The sequence below is a fragment of the Corvus brachyrhynchos genome, unplaced genomic scaffold, assembly GCF_000691975.1.
Source record: "Corvus brachyrhynchos isolate BGI_N302 unplaced genomic scaffold, ASM69197v1 scaffold307, whole genome shotgun sequence".
NCBI lineage: Eukaryota > Metazoa > Chordata > Aves > Passeriformes > Corvidae > Corvus > Corvus brachyrhynchos.
The window spans coordinates 3,999,468-4,011,380 of NW_008239288.1; the positions used below are offsets into that span (position 1 = coordinate 3,999,468).

The 11,913-nt window shown below is 45.5% G+C and overlaps 1 protein-coding gene across 1 annotated transcript in view; it reads left to right on the forward strand.

The window, feature by feature from the left end:
• The window catches only part of ITIH5 (inter-alpha-trypsin inhibitor heavy chain family member 5), a 40,749-nt gene that overhangs the window by 22,931 nt on the left and 5,905 nt on the right, over positions 1-11,913 (forward strand). The window contains exons 8-10 of the mRNA XM_017740354.1: positions 5,948-6,119; positions 8,650-8,959; positions 11,628-11,904. Coding sequence (XP_017595843.1) covers positions 5,948-6,119; positions 8,650-8,959; positions 11,628-11,904 — 759 coding nt within the window. The remainder of the gene's footprint in view (positions 1-5,947; positions 6,120-8,649; positions 8,960-11,627; positions 11,905-11,913) is intronic.

Sequence of the window (11,913 nt, forward strand, 5' to 3'; positions counted from 1 at the left end):
TTTCTCTCTCTGTTCCTTGGCTCTCCCTATAACCCCCACTGCCTTCCCTTGGCTCTGGACCCAAACCAAATCTATGGCAGCACCTTGTCTGACCATGGTAGCACCATTTCAGGTGTGACTTTGATGCCAGCCTTTCCTTAAGTCACAGTATTAATCCTTCTGACAGACCATGGGGACATTGATGAGCTACAGCTGTTGTTTGGAAAATCCCTCTCTGGACCTTTTCATCATCTGCATGTTTGGAAAGGTAAAGAGAAGAACCAAAGCACAGAGGATATTGAAGTGGAGGAAGGAGCTCTTTTGGTTCTTCCTGTAGTTCCTTGCAATCTTTTGCCAAATAACATATTCACTTGTACTTTTCTCCTCCTTGCTGTAGGAGATCTCATTTCTGAGCCCTTCTCTGCACTGTTGCACTCTCAGACACATTACTGGATAGAGCTATGGGTTCCTAATTCCTTCTGGGCTTACATCTTGTGCCTTAGCCCCTTTCCTGTTGAATTTGATTTCTCACAAGGGATCTGGAAGAACAAAGGGTGCTGAAATTTTGCCTTCTAGTTGTGGGATCTTTTAGCACATGGATGCAGATGGCCCCAGGTCTGTTCTCTGCAGGCTGTTCTTGTGCATCTCTCAGAGAATGGGCCCTGTTTTCCAAAGGCTGTGGCTGGGAATGCTCTCCTCTCTGCTAGCAGTGTTCCCTAGACTGGCTGATCCTGAGCCCAAGGAGTTTCCTGGTGCTGGCTGAGCTGGAAGGGGCTGTGTCACTGGTGATGAAGTCCTGCTGCCCAGCTGTTGCGAGGGCGGATGGATGAAACACTTAGAAGTGCTCCTAAGGCGATGGAAAGTGTGAATACGTGGGCTTGGGATATGCATTTTAATGAGGTGTTTGAATTCTCCCCTTGCTGCCTAGCAGGGCCAATGTCTGGCAGTGCCACAGCTTCTAACAACCACATATTGTGTCCCTTTGAGCTGCACAGCTCTCAGGGTAGCCAGGCTTCACCCTCGCCCCACTCCCCAAACAAACAAGGGACTGTGAAAGAAATGTCACCAGGACTCAGATTCCTCCTAAAAGGTGCCCAGATGGTCTGACATCATCCCAGATGTCTCTGAGGCAGATCTTTGACCCAAAAAAGGGCTGAAGGCTCTCAGCTTTCCATAAGAGCATCTGTCTTCCCATGCTTTGCCCCACCAGTGTTTAAGCAAGATGAGGTCTGTCAGAGCTAACTCCAAGGGCTGGGTACAAGGGTGACAAATCACAGCCAAACTTGAGTGTAGCTGAGGGAGTTCTGCTCTTCCTGCTGTTGCTGGGGGTGGTACAGCTCTGAATCACCTTGTCTGTGATTCAGGGCCCATAGCAAGCAAGAACCAGAAAAGCAGCAGCTGTGTTGCATGTCCAGGTGTCAGTGTGGAGGTGACAAGGAAGGCCAGAGTGGCAGCTGGGAGCTGGCTTGTCTCTGACCTTGTAGGCTTGAGCAGACACTGTTTGCACATCAATCATTTAGACCGTGTGAGCTCCCCTCCTCTCTCATCATTCATGAAGCACAGGCATAAACTCTGGTCACTCCCTGGCAGTCACGGTCACCTCACCTGTCCCCAGCTGTAGACCAGGGTTGTACTGCTCCAGGTTTGGCGGTGATATTTTGTAGCCCTAGAGGTGGATGTTTCAGTCCCAAGGTTCCAGCTGTGTTGGCAGCTCATTCCTCAGCACAATTCCTCATCTCAAATGCAGTGGCAATTCAGTCTCTACCTCTCAGCTCAATTTCATCTGTGCTAATTTGAGGGAAATGGAGGCATCTTCCCCCACCAAGTTATCTTCTTTTAAATCCTCATTTAAAGCTTTACTCTTACATCTACAAACCATTCCCAAATGGTAAAAATGGATTTTTATTCAGCTGTTCTGTGTTGTTACTTCCTGCCATCCTCTCCTTTAATCCTTGCTCCAAATGCATCCACCCAGGCAAACATGCTGGGAAAAGTATTTCACTTTAGAGTACTTGGCACAGAGGCATTGGACACCCAAGCTCTTTTTCCTCAGTGTGAGCGTGTCCAGCTTATCTCCAAAATGAACCAGTGTCATGTGCATGGCCATGGAGGAATGACCTGGCCCTCAGCAGGGAAGAAATGGTTACTTTTCTGCCTCTTTGGCAGGAGTTTCAGTGGAATGACTCACTGGGCCCAGGTGGGAGTGGAAGTGCAAGGACCCCATTGGCAGCACAGCAGTTTGGGAATCCTACAGCAGCCACAGCCCTTGGCTTCTTGAAGTCAGGAGAAGTTCCAGCTGTGGCTTTACAAGGCCAGAAGCAGAAACCTGCTGCTGTATCCCGACTGAAGCTGCAGCCAGAAGAGCTCTGCAAAGCCTTGCCTGGGGTCTGGTGGAGATAGGAGGAGAGAGCTGGATACCAATTGCACTTGGTCATAGCCGAGTCCTTCAGGATTTCAAGCAGTGCACTTTTACCAAGATATTCTCTCTATTAAAAGTTAGTTTTGCCTGCCAGCTCCTGAATCATATCCAGCACTCTGAGGGAAGTCATGTCTCTCTCATAAACCATTAGTGGGTGAAGAATGCTGGTAGCAAACATGTTGTTGGCACCCCATGAGGACTGCAGTCTTTAGGACATACCTGGGAGTCCTTATGAGCTGGGAAGAGAGATGGAAATAGGAAGAGATGGGGAATTCAGAGCACTCTGGGTGAGGTGGAGAGCAAATTCAGCTTCTTTTAGCTCCAGCAAGCATCAGAATGCTCAGGATGGAGCAAGATTAATTCTTGAGGTGCGTCCCACCTTCTCTGCTTGATGGCAATGCCTGGAGACAGGCACTTCCAGACAGTGACTCAGCCCATCCTACAACCTGTCCAAAACAGACAGGATGGATTACTCTGCGGAGGTGGCTTCCTCTGCCTCGAGCAGTATTAGATGTGATGCCCAGCTTTCTGATGACTGAGTTGGCAAAGCTGAATCCCACCCTTTATTTTTACTGTGGATGGGGTAAAAGCTGCAGGAGAATGAACCATATGGCCTCCCTCACTCTGTTTGCTTTGGAGCAAAACCATGTGCACACACGCACCCTTGTACATGTGTTTGTGTGTATGTTACATAAACTCAAAGGGTTTTAATTTAAGTTGCAGAGACAAGCACAGGATACAGATGCCAGAATCCAGGCTGTCAGTGCATATCCACTAAAATATGGCAGAAGTTTTTTCCTGGGAAAAACTGACTCAAATGCCATGCAGTGACAAAAATGAGACAAAAAGCAAAGAGGAAATGGAAGAAGGGGAGAGAGAGATGATCCCAGCCCCACATTTGGCCCCTGTATGAGGGTGTGGGGAAGTGCTAGGTTTCCTGGGAATGTCTGCTCCAGTTCCCTCCTGATCCTCTGCAATTCTAGCTTGGATGCTGTGTACACCAAGCTACTTCTGCTCTGTGTGGTTTTACTTTTTCCTTTCCTTTTCTTTTGGCTGAACACAGGCAAGAATGTCAAAAGGAATTTGTGAGCGCAAGGGAGGTGAGATGCAGTCTCTGCAAGTAGGCCAAAGCAAGATTATTTCTCCTCTTGCCTTGTTCTCAGAAACAGCACAGCTTATTTGGGCCCAATAAATCCCTCTGAGAAAAGTGCAGTTTGACAGAATTGAAAAAAGAACTGAAAAGAGGGGTGATGTAATGGGAGAGGTCAAGCAATGTTAATTATAATCAGAGCTGTAATATAGATAATGAGATTTGGGGAGTTTTTCTTCAAATCATCGCCTCTAGGCACCTCTGTCTCCTTTGTGGGAGCAAAGGAGGATGCTGTACATAGGGAGCTGTTGTGGTCTCGTCGTTCCTTGCTTTAACATCCAGCCCAAATTTCCTTCAGCAGAGCTTGGCATGGAGGCCTGCTCACACACAGGATAGAAGGCTCTCCATTTTCACTTTCTGCTTACTTTGATCCATTTTTTGAAGGACAAATACTCGGGCCAACCTTGTTATCATGGAATAAATCCTAGAGTCCTTTTCTCCGCTGTGTGATTGCTGCCTGCGCATGTGTAGGATGGTTTGGCTGACTGAACTGAGAGCTGGAAACCCCAAGTTTTGTGAAGCTCTTGCTTTCTGACCTTGCATAATTACTAAACTAGCCTATGCCTTGGTTTTCCTCTCTGTAAAATGGGATTTTGAGTGAGGGTCGCTCTGAAGGGTGATGTCATGTATTATCTGAAGCGTTTTTACAATACAAAGGGTGTTGTAAAAGAGGAGATGAGAGTAAAACCTTCTCTTCTTCTCCAAACAGCTGATACTTAGCCCAGCTTTGCCAGTTTCTGTGGACTGCTAGACTGAGGAGAGCCTCCATGTTTGGGGCAGGAGTTCACCTTTGTGGAGGTTTGTTCGGTGCACATCATGATGTGAACCTAGTGGGGTTCTCCCTTTCTCTTTGAAAGAGTCTTTTCCACCAGCATTTGCTTCAATATTCTTGTCTGTAAAACATGGGGGGACGTGGAGGAATGTTCCAGCTAAGAAAATGGAGGGATTAATCCTGAGATCCCTGCAGAGGAAAATGATTTGTACACAGGACAGAAACAGGCAGGGAGAGTCTCCAGACCTAGCTCCAGAATGTTTGAAGCTACGGGAAATATTCCCCTTAATTTCAGGTGGACTGGGAGCCAAGGCACCAGCTGTGAGGATTAGATTTGTTTGCAGTTGCATCATTGCATCATCATCTTCCATGCAGAATCCAGGGGGATATTGATGACACAGCTTGATCAGTCCTTTGAGCCCCTTTCCAAACTGTCTTTACATAGCAACATCAGGCCCAGGCTCAACTGCTTTCCAGCACTGCTGATTACTTCTATATTTTTCCTGGAGAAGCCCTTTGCATATTTTCCTGACAGGCAGCAGAGAAACCTTTAGGTGCTGATGAGCCACCCATATTATTTCCTGCATAGCTTTCCTTGGAATTTGGAAGGCTTAATGGTGGCCAAAAAGGGGCTGAGCTGAGACTCTGCTGATCCCTCTACTTAGATATTGCCTCATAGTCGTCCTGTGTGTTTTGCATCCAAATATAGGGTATGTTTGCACGGACAGAGGCTGCTTTTGGACAACTTCTCTGAGTCTTACTCAACTGAAGTCTGTCTCCATGTGAACGCAGCTGCATGGCTGCTAAATCCAAGCTGGTCACACTGGGGGGAACTGGACACCTCTGCAGTCCTCCTCTTGCCTTTTTCTCAGTGGTCTGGCTTTCCCAGAACCCAGGATCCTTGACCTCTTTTGCTAAGAAGTCTTCTTGTGACCAGCTTTCCTCATTCTGTTGCCTGTATTTACACAGGATGATGAACAGTTGGCATACTGGTGAAAAACAACATGCCTGGAACAAAACTGACTGGCAGGTAGAATCTGCATTGACTAGTCAGGACTTCTTTTTATATCTAATTAATTGAATATATTAACCTAAACATTTATTAATTGCTGAAACTATTCATTAGAGTATATATATAGCAAATAGCATCCTAATTATGAACAGAGAATGTGCATCCTTTGACATGTTTAGAGGTTTTTTTAACTTAGAAGTAACCTATTTTAAATATATGCCACTTGCAGCTTACTGCAAGTCTAGAGGGCATTAGACAAACTCTATGAGGTTTTTGTTATTAGTCATAATTCACTGTCCCTTGATTCAGAGCATGGTTCTGCCAGTCACTGGGAGCTTTTATCCTAATTGTGATGCCTGATTTTTAAGCTTAGTTAGGTCTAGACGTGCCTCACAAGCCCTTTTTGGCAAGAGTTGTTTTTCATCTCATATTTGCCCACCCCTGGCACCACAGAGATCAGGCCTTAGGACAGGGATGGACACCCCAATTTTCTTCCTCAGCCAAACTGGTAGTGTAGAAATATCTAATAGATCAGTGAACATCTTAAAATTAAACTCTTACCCACTAGAACACTGACAGCTGTGTCTACTGGTCTCCTTTTTGTTCTCTTTCTAGACCAAAGAAGCTCTCTTCACAATTCTCCAGGACCTAAGGCCTGAAGATCACTTCAATATCATCGGCTTTTCCAACCGAATAAAGGTCTGGCAGCAGGACCGGCTGGTGCCAGTTACTCCAAATAACATCAGGGATGCCAAAAAGTACATCCATAACATGTCACCTACTGGAGGTATGACCAGAGATATGGATGGGATTAATTGTGTTACCCAGTTGACTACAACAGGACAGAGAGTGGTGAATGTGGTCCTGGAGCATGTAGCAATGAAAAGACACGGGGATTTAGGTCATGGGACAAGGGGATTCCTTCATCTCCACTCAGGGTTATGTGGTCTTTATTAACATACGTGATGGGAAGGTTTCCTCAGATCCTGCCCATTGCAGGGGGTTTGGACTAGATGGCCTTTAAATATTCCCTCCAACCAAAATTACTCTATGATTCTATATACTTATTAAACCCAGTTTGATTTCATTCTCTTGTTTATCTGGTGACACCCTAGGAGTGGGAAAGCTTCCAAGGTTATTTCTTAAGGACACAGATGAAACCATACCCTGGAGAAGGACACACAGGACCAGTATTGTGCAGTTTTTGAAAGGCTCTGTGCAAGCAGGCACATGATTTTGTCTGGGCTGGAAACCCCAGAGATGGAACATCCACTGTGGGATGTGGGATTGCCTTCTGCAGGGGCTTCTCACCTAGTACTGTCTTCTTGTCTCTACCAAAGAGTAACCAAAATGGTATTTAAGAATTTCTCAGCCCTTTTTGCTTGTGCTTTGTTGCCAGGAGGGAAAAGGGCAGAGGAGAAGACCCCAGACCAGTGGCAGAGTGCAGGCATGATTTTTAATTTGATTCACAGGTCTCCTGTGAGGCTATGGACAGTAGTATAAAAAATCCCCAACTATGGTGAGGTTTGTAATCAAACATATTCCAGCAGCTGTGCCCAGAGAGCTGCAAAATGACCTGTTCAAATCCTTCCCTGTGGAAGTAATCACAGCTGCTCGAAGGTCAGGTAGGGCCTTCCCATGGCTGCCCCTGAGCAGTGACCACTCCTAGCAGAGGAAACCCTCTGATGGAAAAACACGGCAAACAGGATGGTTGGCTGTGCTGTTTGTGTGGTGAGAGGAATTGTTCAGGAAGTGGTCAAGGGACCTGCCCAGTTAAACAATTAGCAATAGTGGGACTAAAGTCAGAGAACAAAGCCTTTTACTCCTGAAGTGCCAAGAGAGCTGTGCAGGAGCCAGCTGGGTTTGCCCATGAACCTGCCAGAGAACAAAAGTAAAAGGAAATGATTGACTGTGGTTCAACAGGAAGGTGCAGTGATTCTCCACCACAGGTACTTCAGCTTTGGCTAACTGTGTTTTCCCTATAAAGGTGCTATTCCTTGAGTATCTTCCAGTGAACATGAACACACACAAAGAACACGGTGTGGTTACACTCCTGTGTTGTACTTTCACACCAAAGAAACGGGAGAAAAATCCTGCTGCTAAATACCTGAGCATGTGGCAAAAGGCATTTTTCAGTGCTTGGTAGTGCTGTGATATGACTGAGTTTAAAATTACACACACTGCTACATAGAATGGTTTTCTCCTCTTTCTGAGGAAAAAGTTCTGAAATTTTGAGTCTGCCTGGAGACTGAGAGATTGTTAGGGTGCTTAGGTGCAGGTTTTTTGGTTGAAAATCATTTTGCAAAAGACAGAGTCAGGATTTTTGGACTTTTCAGAAGTCTTTGCTGCTTTTCTGTTCCTTGTCTTGCTGCAGTCACTGGAGCTGTGCACACTGAGTGTCTAGGTATGTGCTGCATGGTCAGACCTTCTATCACATCCTGTTGATAACCTTCCTAGATCTCCCTTTCCGGACCCCCAGGAGTCAGCTGTGTATGGCTCTTAACCCATTTCACCTGCTTTGTTTTCTAAGAGCTGTTTTTAGCCCAGATGTGCTGATTTTGCAGAGGTCCCACAGCCAACCCCTCTGTGCTTTGACTAGAAATACAGGGAGAAAGGGAATACTTGTACTCATTTTCCTGTTTTCCCTTTTTTATTTTATTTTTTTTTAACACACAGTGGGCTTGGATCCTTTTCATGGCTATTCTAATGTACATCTGTTCCCTCATTCACTTTGTTTTCTCCCTCCCACCCCACTTCAGGCAGTTCTGTTCTTCACCAGCCAGTTGTTTTGTGCAAACACACTCCTCAGCTAACCAAACTCTTTCCTTTAAACTTTGTATCCCCCTGGGGTGTGAAGAACAAACCCAACCACTCGTTTTCCCATTTGAAGGCTTTTTTCCTAACTCCATATGCTGTGCCCTTCAGAAAAAATGAGCAGAACTTTTCCTAGTTCAGATACCATCTGGGAGAGTCCCGTAATTAAGTTTAACCGTTTTTTTTTTTTTGGTACCAGCCAGACATGGTATAACTCTGTTTGCCAGGCTGATGGCTGATTGTTGTACATTGAGACATTCAACAGCAATTTCACATGATAAACAGAAATTCATAATTCAATTCATAAGACCATAAACAGCTATGCCAATCTGGTGCTGAGTAACAGAGCTGAACTGAATTAAAGGGCTAGAGCAATTTCATGTGGAGAAAGGGACATCCTGATGTCCAGAGAAGCTGTCACCTCAATAAAGGGAGCTCAGGGAAATTATTCACACCACTCTTAGAAGGGGAAATGAGCTCTAATTATTCTGGTACCTTCCCAGGGACTAATATTAACGGGGCTCTCCAGATTGGGGCAAAGCTGCTGAATGATTACATTGCTCAGAATGACATTGATGCCAGGAGTGTGTCCCTGATCATCTTCCTCACGGATGGGAGGCCAACTGTTGGGGAAACACAGTCATCCAAAATCCTCAGCAACACCAAGGATGCCATCCGGGATAAATTCTGCCTCTTCACCATCGGCATTGGCAATGACGTGGATCACAAGCTGCTGGAGAGGATGGCACTGGAGAACTGTGGCATGACGAGGCTTTTCCAGGAGGATGAGGATGCAGCCAGCCACCTCAAAGGGTTTGTTCTGCTTTTCCTGTTCTTTGGGTTCTCTGGGGAAGCATTTTGGGATGGAAAATCCTTCAAAGAGACACGGCAAGACATTGGAGTTTCCCTGAGGCTCAACTCTGGCTGGGAGAGGCAGAGTATGATCAGATACTCTGAATGGCTTCCCAGAAATTTTCTTCTTCTTAGCAGACCCCCTGCATTGCACTGGAGCTTCCCAGCCCCTCAGAACAAGGCATTTGTTTCCCTAATTCAGATTGTTGTTTTGGACATGTAAACCCAGAGAGTGGGGGGCACAGGTCCCAATTCCTCACAGGTAAATGGTGGGGAGAGAGGATGCATTTCATACAACAAATCAACAGCATAAACACCATGGAGGGGATCAGGAATGAAGATTCCAATTTGGAACATAAAATTATTTCTTTATTTTTTGAAAATGACAACCCTTTGCCCAAACTCCAAAATATTTGACTTTGAAAACCACACAAAGATCATTCCTAGGATAACTGTATAGTCACTTAATTCCCTCATTCTTTGTGACCCAAACTCCTCACAAGTTTCCTGCAATCCTCATCCTTCAGTAGGACCAGAGATTATGTTCCTCTTTGGTGATCAGGGAGCTGTAGTCCAAGGGGAGACTCTGGTAAGGAACAGCAGAAAGATACATGACCACAGCTCTGACCAAAATGTCTGGCAATGTGTCAGTATTTCGAAATAAAAATGTTTGGCTTTCACTCCCAAAATGTTAGTTTTTTAACCACAAAAGCTGAAAAGAGACAGTTACTAAGTACTGACCTCTCTCCTGGCTCGTGCCCCTGGAGCAATGAATCCAAGCACTTTCCACCAGAGCTTTGCCTTCTGTGGTGGTTATGTGTGGACAAGAATTCCTTCTAAACCAGATTCTGTAGATCCATCTGTCACTCCTCCCATGTCATTTCCTCCTCAGGACATGTATTTTGGAGAGTAAGTGGAATTCCCTGGCAAATAGAGGTTGTTCTGATTGATTGGGCTACGGGAGCCCAGCGCTGCAAGTACTTGTTCAAACGCCTCTCTGTGATGAACAGCTCACTGTTTATCAAGCTCAGTCATGGCAAACCCATTTGGCATCTGGTGCCAAAATTATACAGAAAAGCACAATCACTGCTGGAGGCCGATTCAAACCTCGGTTGGAGGGAAAACCCAAATGGGTGCCAATGTGATTTTTTTTTTGTGCTCAGTGGGTTGTATTTTTATACAGGCACTTCCTTGAATTGTACTGTAAGAGAGGTTGTATATCTCCACCATTTGTTACAACTCAGAAGTTAATTTACAGAGAGTTCTCAAGTTTAATTCAGTCACATTCTTAAATCTGGTGAGGTCTCTGCATGAAGGACACTGAGTGCTCAGACAGACTTTAAAAGAAAGTCAACCAATTCAGGCTTTGGCTTCCCTTGGAGAGAGAATAAAGCAGAAAGGGTGACTTTAGCTTCCAGACAATCTGTTTAACCAGATGTGTCAAATAAATGCAGCTTGAACTAAAAAAAGGGCTGAGGCCAATTCTTTGTTTATTTACCAAATTAAACTCAAATGACTTGCCAAGAGATGAGCAGTTTGGCATTTAAATGGGAAATATGGGATTCTTGGAGCAGCTTGGGAGGAACCTTCAAAAGCACATTGTTGTAGTGAAAACACAGCACTGTAAACTTGGGCCTTGAGCCTTGTGAAGGTTTTCTGGGCTGTCCAGAGTGAGTGTTCTCACAAGTGTGGCTGGTCACGTTAACAAGGCATTTTAAGGGTTAACCTCCCTGATTCCATGGAAGCAATGCCTTGCTCCAACAGAAAATCAGCCACGAGGTAGTGAGCTCTCTTGTGCCAGGCTCCCTGTATAGAGTAGCTAGAATTCCTCCATTCCTTGGAAATGTCCTTTTTATGGGGGTCATGGTGAGATTCCTTCTTGATTTTCTTTCTCTGTTGGCCCTCAGAAAACTGTATTCCTGCCTGTCCTACACTGACCAACCCAATCTAGGGGCCTTCCAGAGATTCAGAAGGTTTGGTTTGGATTCTCTTTGGCTTTGAGGGACCTAGCATTTTGGCCTTACAGCTTCTGGCTCTGGGATACCATGTGTAATACCACTAGAAACCTGTGATTAACACCGTCTTGTCTAAGTACATCTTTTAGTAACTGGGCTGCTTTCTGTGAACCTTGGAAGCCAAGAATTTACTTTTAATGTAAACACTTAAGTGATCACAAATATCTCCTTGCAGAGATCTGGAATCATAGTGGAAGGGAGGGGACTGCCAGGCCATGCTGGGATGGTTCTGGACATACCTAAGAGACTGTTTAGATGCCTAAGGAACAGTGAGCACTAAAATGAGGCAGAGAATAATTTTGGTTTACAGGGACCTCTGGAGATCCTGTATTTCAACCTCCTGCTCTGAAAAGAGCTAACTTCAAGTTTAGGTGAGGTTTCTCAAGGCTTTGTCCACTCAGGTTTTGAAAAGCTCTAAGGGCAGAAACACCCCCACCCTGATTCTCTGGGCCCAGTTAGAGTGGATGGGGTAGTTAAAGTTGGTTCCTGATGGCTCAAACTGCTGCTTGAATGATTAGGAGCCCTTTTAGATAACCTGACTGTGTCCTTGCCCATGTACAAGTGGAAGAGTGTGTTCACACAGTGCTAACAGTGAGAAATGTGTCTTGTTTAAGGTTCTATGATGAAATAGGGACACCCCTTCTCTCCGACATCCGCATTGATTACCCTGAAGAAGATGTGGAGCAGGTCACCCAGAACTTCTTCCCCAACTATTTCAATGGCTCTGAAATTATCATAGCCGGCAAACTCATCAACCGCACCTCGGATAAACTCCACGTGGAGGTGACTGCCAGCAATTCCAAGAAGTACATCCTCCTCAAAACAGATGTGGCTATTTACCTGCCGAGCAGGGATGACATCAGAGGCGTACCCGGCCTGGAGGATAGCAAATGGGGTACT